Source organism: Solea senegalensis, linkage group LG10 (genome assembly GCF_019176455.1).
Source record: "Solea senegalensis isolate Sse05_10M linkage group LG10, IFAPA_SoseM_1, whole genome shotgun sequence".
Taxonomy (NCBI): domain Eukaryota; kingdom Metazoa; phylum Chordata; class Actinopteri; order Pleuronectiformes; family Soleidae; genus Solea; species Solea senegalensis.
Window position 1 is genome coordinate 5,109,980 of NC_058030.1, and position 19,208 is coordinate 5,129,187.

Below are 19,208 nucleotides of genomic sequence, written 5' to 3' on the forward strand. Positions count from 1 at the left end.
TGTGTAGAAGTATTTAGGGCTGCGACTAATGATTATTTTCATAATTGATTCATCAAACGATCATTTTCTCGAGTAATCAATTAGTTGTTTGGTCCATAAAATGTGACAGCATCATGATGATACAAGCCTTCAGTACATGAGGGAGACCCCTGTCTCTGCAGACAGCAAGCAACCCCCTGCTAAGAGTGTGCACCAAATACCTGCTAATAACCTAATACTCTCTGTAAGCCTGCACGTAAATATCTGGACATCTGTGCACTGTGAGCATGTGTTCTCATCCGTGAATACTGGACATAAAGAGAGTAGCACTCGATCCCGATCAGGTTGACAGACTTGTGTTTCTGGCAAATAATTCCAGAAATGAAGTTGAGCCGTTTGCATTGACTTAACATTTTAGTTTCAAAGCTGTTGGAGCGCTCTCCTGTTGTCAGCAATTTCCCTTTCAGGTAGTGTTTATTCCATCCTACACTGAATGAAAGGAGTGGTGTATGTAATATACACTCTAAAGCTAGCAGCACTGTTAATAAATTAATTATTTTTACAATTATTCAAATTATTAAAAATGTTTTCAGAGTATTAGGGGATTGGCAATGGCAGCGTGCATGGGTGTTTTAAGAAAAGGTTACAACTCTAAGGGATAGACATTTTATATCTTATACTGGAGCGGGAAAGATGTCCTTAACTAATTTTCCAGAGGGTGTAATGATTTTATAATGTTAGATGCACTTCATAATAATGACGTTTCTTCATGTTCTAAAAACCAAATAAGATTGAAAGAAAGGATTTTATTTAAGCAATGTCTTAAATAAAATCTCTAACACCTGTTGACTCTAACTACTGACAAATGAGTGGAGAGAAGTATTTGGGCCTGCAACTAATCAATATTTTCCATAATTCATAATCCGACAATTATTTTCTCGATTAATTATCAGTTGTTTCGTCCATAAAATGTCAGAAAATGTTGAAGAAAGTCATGCGGACTGACTCACACAAGGAACACGAGTACATTTAAGAGATAATTACAAAACAAATTGAGTTGGGATACACTGTTGTGGGAACAGGGCGTGTGGATGTTTGTGTTTTGAGTGCGTCACATGGTGAGACGAGGTAAAAACTACACCTATGTCCACAGCTATGGCTCTGACTAGTGACTGTTATCATACAGGCCAATGCAAACAGCATGACAGAGTGCAGCAGAGTTTATCGGTGTAGCCTGTTGTTAGTCAATGTGGCTGATAACGTGCCTCCCCAGATTGTGGCTTTCCTTGTCACTGGAAACCTTTTGTGTCACAGTGAATGGACGAATAAGGGGGAATACAAACGCTAACGACTTTACATTCAGCCAGGATCAGGTGTGTTTACATTTAGTTAATAGTGTCATTAAAATTTTAATTTGGGTTTAGCTGGCAAACACTTAATTGCTGTGAGGTTCGGATCACCATGTTACAGGCCCCAAAGAAATGTTAGTAGTAAAAAGCACATCTTCGATACTGTAGATGCCTTGCTTAGTAACTGTCTGCATGTGCGACTGAATAGCTCAATCTCGTTTAACATATTATTTACATTTTAAATCACATAATTTAGACGGTGCTGTAATAACACTATATGCAGCATGACTTAGAGTGTTAATTCAACCACATCACTTATTTTTAATCAAGACGTAACCTGACATTTTAATAAAAGGACATCATTGTGCAGTTTTAAAAGGACACAACAAAACTTCCAAATAAATAATAATAAAAAAATAAATTAAGCTAACTTTGACACCATTTTCAAAGCTGACCCATTAGACCTCACCATACAGAGGCAGAGTATTCATCAAACTCTACAACCAACTCTTGATGACAAGCTCTAAAATTCCCCAAACGTCTAGAAATGACTAAAATGTGTCTTGTGCTAATTAATTTCACCCTGTTCATGACCTTTTCGCACCTCTGGCCTTTTCACACGCTGAGGTACGAGAATGTGTGTTAATGAGCTAAAATAGAGGAGAGTATTTTGTCAAATGATACTCACCAGCTAAGGAAATGAAGCTCAGTCCATCTGCAGCCTAGCATTGCTTCAAATTGAGCATCTAATCTATTTTAAAGGCTCCTCACTCGCTTTATCCAGTCAACACTCTCCACACTCCTACAGGGCATATCTACACTGACTACTGTGACCACCTGCTTCAACGCTACACTCAAGTCTGACTTTTTTTTTATCCCGCTTCACTCTGTGTCCCCTGTTCCCTCCTCTCTTACTTAGAACACCTCCTCTATATCCCTCCCATTATCCCCAGTGCCTCAGCGTGTAAGGTGGGAATCGGGGAAAATCCCAAAGCACTTGGGGAATCCTGTCACTTTATGTCTGTCTGTATCTGCCTCAAAAGCAGGACTCGTATCCTTTCTTTCACCCATGAGTTGTCTTTGAAATTCAAAATTCAAAACTAGGAATAAAGCCAAACCCTGACCCGAGATATAGGGTTATCAGAGACACACACTCACCTGTGTCGTATACTAAGAGAAACATAGGCCTTGAGGAAACAAAGAATGACTTGATATCATCTACCAACCCAGCATGGAGGCCGCTCCCCCACCCATTATGTCCCACTATCTATAACCACTCCCTAAAGGTTCTGTATTATACCCCTGACTCAGTGTCAGATTCAGTTGCCTCTAAGGGCAGAAGCAGTTCTCTCACCCTCTCTCATTACCTTACTTCTTCATGGACCAGTGTCACTTCAGCTCATACTCCTGCATGACTGCTTGCCCATGGACTGTTTTAACCCCATTTCCGAGCTCAGCAACTCAAACAGCAATGAGCCGATTTGAGTAAACACATACAAACGTGCACAGACTTAAAGCCACATTGCTCTCCAACACACACACAATATCACTCAAGCCCCAGCTGGCTGCCATGCCTGTACCCTATGCCTGCAGGCCAAGACCAACCCTCTATAGAAAAGCTTTTAATTTGATAACAGTGAGAGAAAGAAAGAAAGTAGAGTGCAGGGAGTGCTGGGTGGGTGGGAGTGGTGGGGGTGTTGAGTAATGTCATTAGACGACGGCTGGCTTTAAGGAATCTCCATTTCTGGAGCCCAGAGGCAGATCAATATAAAGACAGAGTGCAGGGAGCGACTGCTGGCAGCATTTCCCCTCTGCATCAGGAGCTTGCCTGGAATTAAGAGAATTCTGAAAATCCCATTTTGGAGAATGGTTGGGCCTCACAAACTCACCAAGTTGGACGTCTGTGTCTAGACCTACTAAAAATGTTTCCCCCCACATGAACTCTTTTTTCCAGTATAGATACATTTAGAACACATAAAATGTACACGCAGAGCAAAAAATGGCATTCCTTTAAAAAAAAAAAGTATTTATTGACTTGGTGAAAAAAGGAGTTTTTTTCTTTGTGCTTTTGTTGACCCAGGAAAACTGTGCAGAAGTAAGAAGAAAGGAGTACACAACAGAAATACAGAGGATCCAGGCAAATATGCCTCAAACCTCCAGTTCCACATACAGGATAGTTGTTTTTCCCCAACTAACCGACAGCTCCTACAAATACACAAACTCATACAACAAGAAAACATTGCATATCTTCAACCCCTTGCCATGCTGCATAGCTGTATCTATTGTTAACATATTGTGTGTGTGCTTGACTAATGAGCACAGTTTTGGCAACGATGTACGAGCACTCTGCACATGCCAAGAAGGCTGTAATTCCGTGGTAGCATTTTCCCCAAAACTGACATCTCCAACGATGGCCAAACCCAACAAGCCCATAATAAGCAACACCGCACTGGCTCTCTACTTTGATAAACCAAGGAAACCAAAACACTAAGTCTGAAATAGAGCTCATGGGTCACTTCTCTTTGTGTTGCAGCAGGGACCCAATAAACCCTGAATGTCACCCGTGTTATACATTGCAAGGACGGGAAGGTTCAATCACTCATTGTGTGCCTCCATAGCAAATTAACCTTTAAGTAAATACGTGACGCTGGTCCTTAAACACACAGTTCCTATACAAATCCAATTGCTTTTAACATGCGGTGCCTTTAGTGTTAGCACTACTCCAAAGACCATCAAAGAGCAGACACTTAATATTCCCTGTATGTTATCTGTTATCTGTATGAGGGCATAACATAGTTGTTCCCTAAGGCTTTAGAATCCCATCAGTGTTTTACTTATACGAGGCCATCTGTTGCACCGTGCACACAGGACTGTCACAGCTGCCGCAGCATTATAAATAATTGAAATTCGATTATGAAAATGTTGAGTGACACATGATGTTACATCCCCTTAAGATCAATCGTACTTTGTACACATGGCTGGTTAACATGTGTTTGTTGCTGCATCCGAGAGGAGAGAAAGGCAATTGTTGTCTTGGTAGTAGTAGTATTTCACGTGTGACACTTTTTAAAATTGATATTCCATGATAACATTTGATTAGATTAGATTGATTTGTGAATAACACACAATTTGTCTGAATAAATCAGAATGTCCACTCCACCACCTGCTGCATATCCTTGCATGTACTGTATATGCAAGGACAGTGTCTTTTTGAGCTGAATACTAGCCAGACATGAGAGATTCAAGATTCAAGATTCAAAGTGTTTATTGTCATATGCACAGTAAAGAAACACGTTTCCCTGTACAATGAAATTCTTACTTTGCTGTCCACTCAAAAAACACCAGGTGAGAGAGGTAGCATACATGATATTGCCAGCACTGCAGGTGAATTCACAGACTTGTTGTTGGTGTTTATTAAGACAACTGCTTTGAACAAAGTCCGCTTAGTCATTTACCATCTAAACATACATGTTCCTCAGTGTCTGAGCAAAGCTGAGCTTGTTTCCTCCATCTTCATATAATATGACCAGCATATTATCAGATTGATAATAAATTAGAGGTCAAACAGTCTGTTTCACTTATAGACTGTAAAGGCTGATGTGAAGACATTACAGTTCAAATATTACATTGAAAAAGCAACATCCCCAACTGACTGTCATTTACTCAAATCAAATTTCATGTGTGGATTTAATTTTTCACTGGGAAATGAGATGAAGAACCACTAGATCTGAACTAAATAAAATCCATATGGTAAATAACTGGAAACATGCCATGTAGAACATGCCCTGCATCTCCAATTCAGTAGAGAAATCAGGAACAGAAACTACAAGAGCATTGCTTTTAAGTTCCTAAAAATGAGAACAATGCTGACTAGCAGGATCCCTTTCTGACAGGCAGCCCCAAGGCAGGACGTGAGTTGAGCTATTGAGAAACAAAGCATCCTTACTTGGGTTATTTTAAACTTATTTTAATCTTAAACTTAAAATAAGTTTTGCATCTTATTACAGATGGTTTAGAATTATTCATGGTTAGCATTGTTGCCTCACAGCCAGAAGGTCACTGATTCGGATCCTGGTTCGACCGAGGGTTGAGGGCTGAGTGTCATTATGAACACAGTTGTAGAAGACATAAAGCCGAGGAGGTCGTTCCTGCTGTTTTTCAAGAAACTAGAAACACCGTGGTCATGAACCCTCCAGCTGCATGGATATAGTTAATACAGTAGTGTATAAAGGACTGACAGATAGAAGAACAGATGGATATCAACAGGTCCATTTTACTAGTCCAGCTGTTGCACAGTCGTGGCCCCAAGGCTCAACGATTAACACCTCAGCTGAACACTACACAAAACAGGTGGTAAAGATTGAGGAGGACAAAGACTTCCCTTTCCCTTTCTTTTCATTAAATGATTAATCCGTCAATTTGTTTCTCAATTAATCTAATTAATCAAGTGTTTGGTCCATAAAATAGAGCTCATGTTGTGTTCACAAACCTGAAAATAATGATGTTTTCAAACGTCTTGTTTCTTCCATAAAACAAAATGAATCAGTTTTAATTTCAGAAACTGAAAAACTGGAGAGTTTTAATTATTTGACCACTAAAAGTGATTCATAGGTCATCAAAATACTTTGACAATTAATTGGTTTATCATTGCAGTCTTAAACCGTACTCATATATGCACACTATGACTCTCCATATGATGCTCTATCTTGCGTGGAAACACACACGCAAATATTGAAATGTTTTTTTCAAAAACATCCTGCCCACAGTCATAAAGTGCTATGCAGTGGAACTGTAACCCTATATACAGTACTTTTGCCTTTTCTTCAAAAACATGAAAACAACAGCATAAAGAACAAAAACAATAGGAAGGGAGTTTCAACATAACTATCCTTATGTGCCCAACCCAGAAATGCAGACTGAGAGGCGGAAGGCTACTCTCAGCCTTCTGGGAAAATGAGAAATGTCAATCATTAGCTCATGTAAAACAAAAGAAGCATGCAATCAAGGCAAATCTTCCTGTCCCTCATTTAGTCATATCCTTTAAACACTGGATTGGATGCTTCATATCAAACTACCCAGAAACAGTCCACAAAGAGGATGCTGTTTACTGTTCACTATGATGAAGCTGCAGTTCCATGACACACTTGTGTGTGTGTGTGTGTGTGTGCGTGTAAAAGCAGGCACCTTTTCACTCTTACACGTGAGCTGTAAGGACTGTCATGGGATCGATCCATCATGGCTGCTCCCTTAAGCCTCACTGTGTGAAACATCTCTGACAAAACACTAGTCTGACTGAAACAGGCATCAAAGCATTCGCACACATATTGACTCAAATCATAAGCTTGATCCTTTCACAAGGCACTGAGCATCTCACATATCAAAGGTCTCCCTCAAACACTCAATAGCATCCCTTTCAGCTTGCTACATGAAAGAGAACACTGTGGTAGCTCATAATGTACTGTTTCCCCATTCATAGAGGCAAACTTCAAAAGAGAGCCAAATTAAGTTAGAAACATTTTCACTGTCCCTTTTGGTTTGGTGTTTCTTCAAAATGTGTGTAAAAAAAAGTAGATTACAGGGTCATTATTAAATTGCTACATTAATGTCTTTGCCAGATTTGCCACTTTGCACATGCTCGAGGGTTACTCTGACAGAGGGGGTTAAAGAGAGAGTGTGGAGTTGTATTGTGAACATCTGGCCAAGTCCTTATCACCATGGGAAAATGTCTGAGGAGAAGCCTGCGTTATCCCTGCAGGGTCAGTACTTGTCTGGACTTCAGCTGTGATTTCGCAGTTTTTTTTTTACACTATGCGAAACTTTTAAAGTGGTGCCTCTCATTAATGGGGTATTACAGAAAGGCGGTAGGCTCTTTTGCTGTCTCCTTTCCGTGAGACTTGGACCTGACACTACCACGCAGGGCCCTCCACACTTGAACCATGTCGACAGAGCTAATAAAACTGGTCTAGTGCAGGGTGTGTGAGAATGGAACAACACAAATAGACTGTTGGATCCAGTGAGCACGCCCAGATTAGCTATGCGTAACTTGGTTATTGTCAAAAGCATCCAGGCAGAGCTGATATAGGAGAACCTACTCTTGTGTTCTGTGTCAAACTGGTGCCTACACTGACCACAATGCAGCACAGTTGCCAGCAATTTGGTCATGGTTTTCAGTGTGTAATCAAAGTAGTAGCTAATGAATGGTCAAGCTACTCAAGCTGGGATGAAGAGCTGACTACAGATGCGGCTACTGTATTCAAAGGTCCAGTGTGTAACATTTAAGAGGGATTATTGGCAGAGATTGAATCTACTACTGTATTTGTGTGACCTTGTAATATGCCTTTCATAATTACTTAAAGCAGGGGTCTCAAAGTTCTCAAAAAAAGGATAATGAAAACTGACCACAGTGATGTATAAGCTTATCTAGTGTTTTAATTATAATTGTCTAAATGATTAATGTCTGTTTTTGTTATACACAGATTCATTTTGCATCATAAATAGGTTTTTTGTTGTGAACCATACATCAAAACAAACACTTTTACTTTGAAATAGTATGTGCAATATCATCCCAATATCACAGTAAAGGGAGGACATCCTTTCAGGTATGTGAAGGCCACCATATTTCCCTGATTTGCTCGGGTAAAGGAAGGGGGTGAGCAGAGGAGTCCTCGACCTGCAATCTAAAGTCTCACCTCTAGATGTCCCCAATCCTTACACACTGGACCTTAAACTCCACACCCCCAGATAGTAATCATCAGTACAGTGTGCCTCGCACCACATTTATCTGTCCAAACCTGACTAAGCCAGAGACCAAACCTGAACGAAACCCAACATCCGTCCAGGAATCTTTGTCTGAGCCCGACCCAAGCTCAACAGAATAAGCTAAAGAGAACATCCAGGAGGAAGCAAATACTCACTCCATGAACACACAAACCAGCAGAGTTATCACCAGGAGTATGACAAAATAATAACCCTAACCCGAATCTAAACAGAAACACTAAGTCAATCACTTATTTTGTACTTCTTATCACTTATTTTTACCTCATTATACATCTGTTTCTAATTACTTTTTACTATATCCAAGTGTTGCACTGAAAGAACTTGAAATTAAAATGAGGCGACAAACCCTGACAATCATTTCTACATTTTTGTTCAAATCTGGCTCAACCCAACACGTCCCGTCGGGTCCAGACGTGCTTGGGTCGGGGTATCCATGGTGTAATCTTCAGACCCATCCAAACCCGACTCAAGTGACATCACCTGAGGCAGTTCCTCAAACATCAAATAACGCCTACTCAGGGGCATGACAAACCTATTCAGGTGAAGTTGCACTCACCAACATCTGGAGACTTCTGCTCTACATGGCACAGTGGCGGCTAACAATGGATCAGTCTAAGTTAAGTCACACAGGGTCAGCACTGATTCTTTGTGAGGCCGAGTGAACTCATTGGTGGTGTGAGAGTTAAAAGAGGCATTAAGGCACAGGGGAGAGTGTGAATTTGAAAGTGTGTTCAGACAAAGTGACCTAAGCTCAAAAACAGAGCAGACTGGGCCTTTGTAGAGGCAGTCCCTTGTCTCTGAAACGACTTTTCAATTCATATCAGCACTGTGCCCACAAAAGAAACATTCACATCATTTCTAAAGACCTGTTTCTTCTCATTGGCTTACAATCCCAGTCGAGTATGCAACCATATTTCATCTGTTACTTTGCAATATTTTAAATCTCAAATAGTTATAATACAAACGTTGTTTTTTTTTATTATTTGATGTGTTATATATACTCTACTACTGGTTTTAGATTTTGCACTGTGGTCAACTGTGTTTGTTTTAGTGCAATATGAACTTTGACTTGAATGCAAAGACAGAAGAGGGAAACATATTTAACCTTTAGATAAAATATTAACTTATAATACTTACTATATTTTTGATTCTCTATTTTTGGACTGCATTGATAACACGTGTATATAAAGCATATACAAAGCAGTTGCAGGCTTTTGAATTCCACAAGCCTAGAAGTTTATGAACTTTCCACACAAACTGGAAGAGGGCAAAAGTGCCCATTAGAACAAGCAACAATATTTTAAGTATCTAGTGTCTAGGAGAGGTTAAGAAAATAAAAAATGAAATGACGTTGAAATCAATAAAATAGCAGGAGTACAAGGCATTACATTATCCTTCATTTGACACCTCTACACAATCTGGCCACAAAGGCTTTACATATTTGACCCACTTAGTCCATAACTTGATAAATACTGTTTTCTTCTTGAGGCGGAGAGAAAAAAGCAATCCCCTCCATAACATAAATATCATTTACTGTATTTATCAATTCTTGCATTTGTCGGAGGTTCAGGGAATAAACAAAATACAAAACACATATTCATCAGCTCACCTTGTTTGACAATCAACATGTCCAAATGTCAACTCAGAGTCAAACATGCTTTTATGGAGGAGGGTTTATGACCACAATTAATGTACGGAAATTAGAGAGACGATAGACTGGTTTTAAAGTATGTGAGTGTCATGATAACATGTACAGGAGTAGGTAAAACGAGAAGAAGAAAAACAGATCATTTTTCAGCCAATCAACTTTGCATGTTGAATTCTCTGTAAATCACAAACACAACATGTACTACTCGGAATAGATATGCATCTGTGATATTTTAACAAAAGGTTAAACGGCAGCAACAACAAAAGAACTTGGTGATTCACACATCACAACACCTGCAAGACTCCAGTAAATGGAGTAAAACAACAAAACAGACCAACAGACCTGAACATGGTATCTGAAAGCCATTTACATGACACCTATTCTTTGAATTTACAAAAATAATCCAGTCATTTTCTACAATCTGCTGCACAGGTTCATATATTACCCATTTTATTAGAGTGCATTTAAGTGTGGATGACAAAAATACAGATCATCATATTAGGATGAAAGAGAAAAGCAGTTGGCCACCAGAGAACTGGACCAATGCCAAATGCACCCACACGCTTTGGCACAGTGGTGATTTCACTCCAGACTAAAATGAAGATAGGGAACATTTATGCCTTTAATCAGACAAAATATTAAAAGAACACAGATAACCTTGGTACTTACATTTCACCCACTTGCACCAATTAAAGTTAGCCATGATCCCAAGACTGGTCCCAAGAGGACTATGATGCTGTCAGAAGCTCCACATATCATACTCTTAGACACACAAAGAGAGAGGGTTTTGTGTAATACTGAATCTTTTTTTTTTTTCTTAAACAAGAGGAGGAAATAGTCCGGGTGAAGCCTTACTTTCTCAGATTACAGTCATGTCCCTCCAACAACAAAATCCTTTTCATAACATAAAACTAAACAGACTGGTAAAATTCCCAACAGAAACTATGATACTGCAGCCATGATGTCAAAAACAATGAACAAGATGAATAATAACAATGTCACAGAGGTGACATTCCTTGTTGGTAGGGTAGCTGTCATCTTTTCTTCTGGCTTTGGCCCATTAGGGGAGCCTGTAAGCGGTCTTTTTCTTTGGCCCAGCTGGCTACAGAGAACTATTACAGGGAAGCTGTTTGGACTTTGACCCCTCAGCTTGCAGAGAGCTGGGAAAACATTTGAGCAACTCTGCTTCCCGTCAATAAGAGATCCAGGAACCAGGTTGTTTAATATTCAGTCCTTTCCTCTGCTTTTGGTGAGTTAACTGTGGTCGACTAATGTGCAGTCTCACACTTGCAAGATATTGTCGGAGCAGGTGTTGCATTGCTTTTGATTGGTGGCTGTTGTCCTCCAGAGAAAAACACGGTGAGAAAAAAAGATTTCCCAATTTACTTTCTTTTGTCATGGCCATTTCTCTCCCCCTGCCCCATTTCAACAGATGAGCTCACTGTTTTTACAATTATTAGCACTCGAGGGGCAAATTCACCTCAGAAGCAAATGTACAAGGCCCAAGAGGCTCTAATGCTTGCCTAAAAATAACGACAGCAAAAAACTTGCAGATATGAGACATAAGCCCCATGTAAAAAGACAAAGAATACAGATGCAGCAAGGGTGGATTCTGAAAATATAAACCCAATAGTTCAAATGACATGAAACCCCAGGGCAACTTGATTACTGGCAAGGTTTCATCTAATTTCCTGCTGACAAAAAGGGTAAAACGTATATGTCTTCTTATAATGCATACATACGAAGAACAATGATATGTAGCATAACTTCTTCTAAGTGACACGCACAACAAGAAATATAGAAAAACAACAGTTCAGGTGATACATGCACCGCATCTTCCACAAATGCAAAGAACCAGGGTCGTCATGAGAGCCATAAAACCTTGCTTTTCCCACTGAAGAGTCTGCTGCACTCGACGTGAGAGACAACCATTGTACAGATCGCATACCTGTGATTGCTCATGGCTACACGTGATATCGGAGCCACAGCAGCACACAATGCTTTATGCTTTGAAGAGGAGACAGAGCTTAAGAGAAAGAAGCCCCCTCAAAAACCCTTTCAGTCAACACTAAAGGCCCCTTCTCACTCTATAGAAGTAGAACAAATATAAAATCACAACCACCACATAATCAACCAACTGTCTTCACAAACAAATACAAGAACCTAGAGTACTTCTTTGAGAATCCAGGTACATGTGAAGAACACAGAGAGCACTCTGAGTGTTAGATAAACAGCCTACGACTGATTTACACTGCAAAGCCTTCAGTACGCCTAAGTAGCTTGGTGTCCTTGACGGTGGGTGATAATCCTGCGCTTGGCTTGGGGGGAGTATTAGACTGTCGGAAAGCAGTTAGAGAACAGCCAGCTGGTCTAGCCACAGCATCCCGGGTGAAGAAGCATTTCTATCACTGTGGAGCAGATGAGCTCAGCGGAGAACAACACAGCCCTCCTGAGGGCAACACACACAGAAGCTAGTGAATGGCAGAAATGTGGCTGCCTACAGAGCAGCCTTGCTAGTTTTTTTAAAAAAATTACAAGTAAACTTCATGTAGGCTACTCCCACACTATACTTTTTAATGTTTCAGTACATCTCATGTGCTACAGCTGATGATATACTGTCATGCACACTACTCTCTGGCTCTTTTATAGCCATTATTAATATCCATTTGAACTTAGTAAGTAAATAAAAATAACTGATATGACAAAAAATATGACTAAAATATGATTATATTTAGCTGACCAAGACTGAGACTTTTCATTTTGAAATTTAGCTATAGTTTTACACCTCAGTGGTTCATCAATATTTATAGAGAAGGACCGCTAATTAATGATAAATACTGCTGATATTATACTGCTTTTATTTTTGTATCGGACAAACAAATAGGAATGATGCCCGTTTCATAAATATGTATTCTGTGTTCAAGTGAATAATACATTAGTGCCAGACATCTGCCCAATTAATAGCTTGACGGAGATGTTTCCAGTTGATTACCTGGCAGCTAAGTACTGCCACAGATAGAATCTCAATCTGTGGGACACACTGTGTCAATTAATCTGTCACTATTACACACAGCAGAGGACACAATTTGATATTAAGCGACTGGAAACGTTTAAGATGGAGACGTTTAACTGAATTCTGGGAGATGATTCACTTTACTGTCATTGTGCAAGCACAGCATTCTGAAAAATGTAATTGTGCATGTTAAAAAGATTTACAGAGGAAAATATACAACCATAAGAATAAGTAATTATATAATGGATATTTAAAATAATAATAATAATGGGAATAAATGTGTAATATGATGTACTTTCAAATTTCAGTCAAAACAAGTGGAGGTATCAAGAGTTCAAAGAGCAGTAAAGTGACTCAGAAGAGAAGAGCTAACGGGGCCAACAGGGACTAAGAAAAGAGTCTATTTTCCAGGGCAGAATGAATAACACACTTGAGTGGTCCATGGAGAGGGGAAAGAGGTCTTTGTGTAATAGCAGAGTCACAGTCGTGGTTACAATAGAAGTCCCTCTGTCGTGGGTTAGAGCTGTTTAACCTTTTGATCCTCTTCTTCCTTAATGTGTTTTTTTGCTTTTAAGGTTCTGGTTACAAGCCAAAAAAACACACAAGTATGGAAATTTTTAGTTCTCAACTGCAGTTTACTAAAGAGGTAAATAAAAAACACCGCTTACATTCCTGATCCTGACATTGTACTCTCGAGATGAAGAAATTCAAATTACAGAGGTTTTTTAAAGTGTGACAAGAATGTAAGCAAAAAGACCCTGTAACGGTGCAACAGTGGTAAACAAAGTAACAACAGCAATATGGGTTCATGTTTCCCAGACTTTCTGTACATATGCCATGTTTTGATATGAAAGTTCAGAGGTGTCACTTTTAGCTATTAATCACTTTGGTGTCCACTCATATGTGCTGTACTTTATCATTTAGTTTCCTCTAAACGGGAACATGGTTTACAACATTGACATCATGTGCTATTGAAGAAGATCAAAAGCTAGTGATTGAAACCATTAACTCATTTTCCATAAACTTCGTTTTTTTGTAAACAGCAGTTGCCCCTTAGTGTCTATTCAATATATTCTTACTTCCTGAATGACTACACTAAGGAAACCAGAAGATTTCACATATGTACAGTGGGAGATAGTCTTGGTCAGATGCGTTCACAACTAGGGATGTCCCTAGGACGGAGGCTGTTGAAAGTCAACAGGTGGCGCTGGTTTATGAAATAGTGTTGTTTTAGCAGCTCGCCTCACGATGAGCTAGCGTGGTGCTAACGGCTACACCTGCTGTCCTCATGTCTTCCTTCACAACATCCTCAAACCTTCTCTGTGGTCTTCCGCCTTACCTCCTGCCCTGCAGCTCCATCTTCAACATCCTTTGTCCAATATAATCACAACCCCTTCTCTGCACGTGACCAAACCATCTCAACCTGGCCTCTCTTACTTTATTTCCAAACTGTTCAAGCTGTCCCTGCAGATGCGAAGTATAAACAACAGAAGCTTCATGTTTTTGAATGTTGCCATTGGTTGTTTCACCAAAAGGTCTCAGATCTAGTTGTCTTTCAGAGCTGCTTTCTTTGTTGTTCTCTTCACATCATCTAGTTTAAATCCTCATTATTTTTCTATTTGTCCAGTTTCACGTGCATGGCATGTTAGAAATATCAGCAACACACTCACCGTGTGTCTCTCTAGGGAGCTGGCACAACAAGTTCTGCAATTCCGCAGACATTTGTATTCTTAAAAAACCTACAACTTTATTTCTGGAACTTGTTTCCAGTGATTATTACAGACTTGCAAGAATAACTCCGGAAACTGACTCATTTTTCGTCTGAAACACATAGTGCTCTTGAGCAATGAAAAGCAGTTGTTTAAGTGGGAGTTACACTTCTGAGACTCATGGTCATGTTATCAAGTGTAGAAGTGATTCTTGTCATTAAGCTTTCCTAAGTGCAGCACAGTGAACTTTCTGCTGCTCCTGTGTTCACAGCTGCATCAACACATCTGAGCTCTGCTGGCTCTCAGGCGATGGAAAGCTACCTCATACTTAAACCAGGGCAAGAAAACACTGAGATTCAACGTTATCATTTTAAGTGTGACCGCAGTCTATGCCACCGCCTGCTGAAATATCTTTGGAACGTTGGGAACCCAAGTCTGCTCTGAAAAACACATTGCTCTGATCATCCCAGTTGTTCATGCAGAAATTGGCAAAATAACATTCATCTTTTATGTTCCTTATAAGACGGATTTGTATCTATAGAACATCAGCAATTAACAACATTTGGTATAATAAATGCACATGCCACACATGGGTGTGTTAACAATTACGACCGTCTTGTTTATATATAATATAATATATATATAACATATATATTATATTATTATATTCTGTCTTTATTCTATCACCTTGCTGGCAGCTGTGCCTCAGCTACACATGCTGGGTTTAAAGCAGGGGTCTCAAACTTGTGGCCCATGGGCTACATGCAGTCCCCCAGTCAATGTCCTGTGGCCCTACACAAATTAAATGAATAAAAACTGACCAACAGAGAACAATATTTATATTATTATAATAATAATAATAATAATAATAAGACATTAACACATAATTAATTATGTATAAACTTGTCTAGCATTTTAATTACAATTGCCTACATTTAGTGTTTTGATTCTATTTTATTTGTCTGTGTTATGTTTTTCTGTTGTGAGATAAAATGGTGAGCACTATCATGCTAAATATAAACTTTTTTCACTTGATGACCCCTGGCATCCTCCATACCAGACTAGAAGTTCACTGGCCCCAGGTCATTTTGTGTCTGAGGCCCCTGGTTTAAAGGAAGGGGTGGTCGTGGACCATGTGTTTATATAATATGAAATGATATGGCCCGCGGACCACCAGTTTGACACCTCTGAAAAATAGTTGAACTTTCCGAACGCCTCCTGTCTCCCCACAGTATATCCATGTGTCATAACAGCGACACAAATGTTTACAGCTACTGAGGTGGACAGTAAAGGGTACAGCAGACCACGGTGGCACTTGGCTGCACCTCAGGGAGTATGGTGGTGGCGGAGCTGCAGTCCATCGACGCAGAGTGGAAAAACTTCCAGAAAGCACCATGATGCTCCTGCTCCTGCCTCCGGACTCTGGCTAACCACACACCTTTCAGCCGCAGGCTCACGCCAAATCTCAGTCACACACTCAACCACGTTCCGCTCAGGAAAACAAATCACAGTTTCTAGCGTAGTATGAATTACACACAAACAGCGACACACAGACAGCGACACACACCGACGTTCGGGTAACATTTCAGAGCCGCTGTCTGCGCTCTCAGCGCTGTGTTAGGCAGCTACATACAATGAATAAAGTTTTAACGCGCGCGTACACTCGCGCACGCCGACCGTTAAGTTCCCAAGTACCGCGTTAGGTTCGTATGTATACATGTATTTATATATGTGTATTTATATATATATACTCAGCTACATAAGCGCGCGGTGAAGAATACAATTTTCGACGTACGTAAACTTAAGCGCTAACTTTACCTTAAATCATGTGCAGCTCTGAGAAAATCCATGCAGCGACTCGCTCGCTCTCGACGTTCCGCTCTTGCTCAACTTGTGGGGAGCCCAACTACCCAGCTGTGACAACTGCTGCAAAGCTAGCGCCGGCGAGAGCGGCTTTTTCCCCATTCAACTTTCAAAATAAAAGCACGAAGGTGACTCGTCCAGCAACGGTCACTTATTTTTAATGTCAATCGTTTCCAACACATAAAACAAATCTCAACATTTGACATATATTTAAAACTGTTGACCACAAACTAAATCGACACAACACAAAATTCAGTGTTGGATACTGTTGTCCTCAAAGTTTACGGTGGATGAGTTACAAGCATGCTTTTATTTTGTTAAGCAGGAGTACAGTACATCTCGGAAGTAAGTGGAGGGGGAGACGAAAAACAAACGCACATAAATTGTTAGTGCCTGCTGCTGCAAGGCATACTAGAATGTATTGCAGTGCAAGCATCTATTGTTATTCTACTGAGTTTATTCAGTTTATTATTATTCTTCTGCCTAAAAGTTTAACCCCACACCTGTTATATCAAAACATGCGGTTTGATCTGAATCGGGTGCTATGACTTTTATAAGTGTTTAGAGTAACTGAGAATAATTTCCACATACACATGAATGGGAAATGGCCGAAAAAGCATCACAGTGTCTTCATACTTTAACAAAGAGACTTAGCCCAATTGAAATTTTAAACGGGTCACAGGACTTTGGAACTAAGTTTTAACATCTATCATGGTTTTTATACAATCACAGATTGTACTTTTTTGGAGGTTTTCTGATTTTATAATGACTGTTTGAGACAATGCGTAGGCGTGTTTGGGGTGTATGAGTGAAAATATCATAGTTTAGTATGTCATCCAAAATTTTACAAAAATGTCATAGTTAAGTATGTCGTCCAAAAGTTTACAAAAATGTCATAGTTTAGTATATCGTCCAAAAGGTTACCAAAATATTATAGTTTAGTATGTCATACGATGACTTTTTGTCTCATTTTGGACGTCTTTACAGTACATTACATGTCATTTATCAGACGCTTTTATCCAAAGCCAGGGGTGGAGTTGAACTTGCGACCATGATATCTTTCGCACACAGGGTACCGGTCTTAACCACTGAGACACTCCACCCACCCCCTTACTATACTATGACTTTTTTTCTCATTTTGGACGTCTTACTATAATATGACTTTTTTATCTAATTTTGGACATCTTACTATACTGTGACTTTTTTGTCTCATGTAGGACATCTTACTATACTATGACTTTTTTGTGACATTTTCTATACTATGACATTGTTATATTAGCGTCTTACTATACACATTTTGGATACTATACTATGACTTTTTTTCTTTTTGTACTAACTATGATCTTACTATACTATGACTTTTTTTGACTTACTATACTATGATTGTTTGTCTAATTTTGGACGTCTTTATACTATGACTTTTTACAATTTTGGACATCTTACTATACTATGACTTTTTTTTCTCATTTTGGGCCGTCTTACTATACTATGACTTTTTTGTCTCATTTTGGACAACATACTATACTATCACATTTTTTTCTCATTTTGGACGTCTTACTATACTATGAATTTTTTGTCTCATTTGGACGTCTTACTATACTATGACTTTTTTGTCTAATTTTGGACGTCATACTATACTATGACTTTTTGTCTCATTTTGGGGCGTCATTCTATACTATGACTTTTTGGCCTGTTTTGGACCTATACTATGGCGTTTTTGTCTCATTTTGGAAGACATACTATACTATGACTTTTTAGTCTAATTTTGGTGGACATACTATACTATGACTTTAAATTCAATCTAAGTTTTGGGCGTCTTACTATACTATGACTTTTGTCTAATTTTTGGGCGTCTTACTGTATTCTTCCCAGCCCCAGGCAATCCTTCTCTTTTTGTCTCATTTTGGACGACATACTATACTATGACGTTTTTGTCTCATTTTGGACGACATACTATACTATGACTTTTTAGTCTAATTTTGGTGGACATACTATACTATGACTTTTAAATCTCGTTTTGGACGTCTTACTATACTATGACTTTTTTGTCTAATTTTGGACGTCTTACTATACTATAACTTTTTTGTCTCATTTTTGACGTCTTACTATACTATGACTTTTTTGTGACATTTTGGACGACATACTATATTATGAGGGCCACACGGTGGTGTAGTGGTTAGCACTCTCGCCTTGCAGCGAGAAGACCCGGGTTCGAGCCCCGGTTGGAACAAGGGCCTTTCTGCATGGAGTTTGCATGGAGTTTTTGGCCACAGTCCAAAAACATGCAATGTGGGGATTAGGTGAATTGGACACTCTAAATTGACCGTAGGAGTGAGTGTGTGAGTGAATGGTTGTTTGTCTCTAGTTGTGTGTGGCCCTGCGATGAACTGGCGAACTGCTCAGGGTGTACCCCGCCTATCGCCCGATGTAGCTGAGATTGGCACAGCACCCCCCGCGACCCTCTGGTGGAGGATAAAGCGGTTAGATGATGATGACTGACTGACTGACTATACTATGACTTTTTAGTATAATTTTGGACGACATACTATACTATAACTTTTAAATGTTGTTTTAGACGTCTTACTATACTATGACTTTTTTGTCTCATTTTTGACGTCTTACGATACTCTGACTTTTTTTGTGACATTTTGGATGACATACTATACTATGACTTTTTTGTCTCATTATGGACAACATACTATACTATGACTTTTTAGTCTAATTTTGGAAGACATACTATACTATGACTTTTTAGTCTAATTTTGGTGGACATACTATACTATGACTTTTTTGTCTAATTTTGGACGTCTTACTATACTATGACTTTTTTGTCTCATTTTGGACGACATACTATACTATCACATTTTTTT

The 19,208-nt window shown here is 39.3% G+C and overlaps 1 protein-coding gene across 2 annotated transcripts in view; it reads right to left on the reverse strand.

The window, feature by feature from the left end:
* Nucleotides 1–11,758, reverse strand: part of slc45a3 (solute carrier family 45 member 3) — a 29,908-nt gene extending 18,150 nt beyond the window's left edge. The window contains exon 1 of one of the 2 annotated variants that reach the window (XM_044036190.1): nucleotides 10,423–11,758. In XM_044036190.1, the coding sequence (XP_043892125.1) occupies nucleotides 10,423–10,456 (34 nt within the window). In that variant the 5' untranslated portion in view covers nucleotides 10,457–11,758. Of the gene's footprint in view, nucleotides 1–2,016; nucleotides 2,214–10,422 lie in introns of those variants that run through there. The other variant, XM_044036192.1, reaches the window with a different exon arrangement.
* Nucleotides 11,759–19,208: the final 7,450 nt, after the last annotated feature.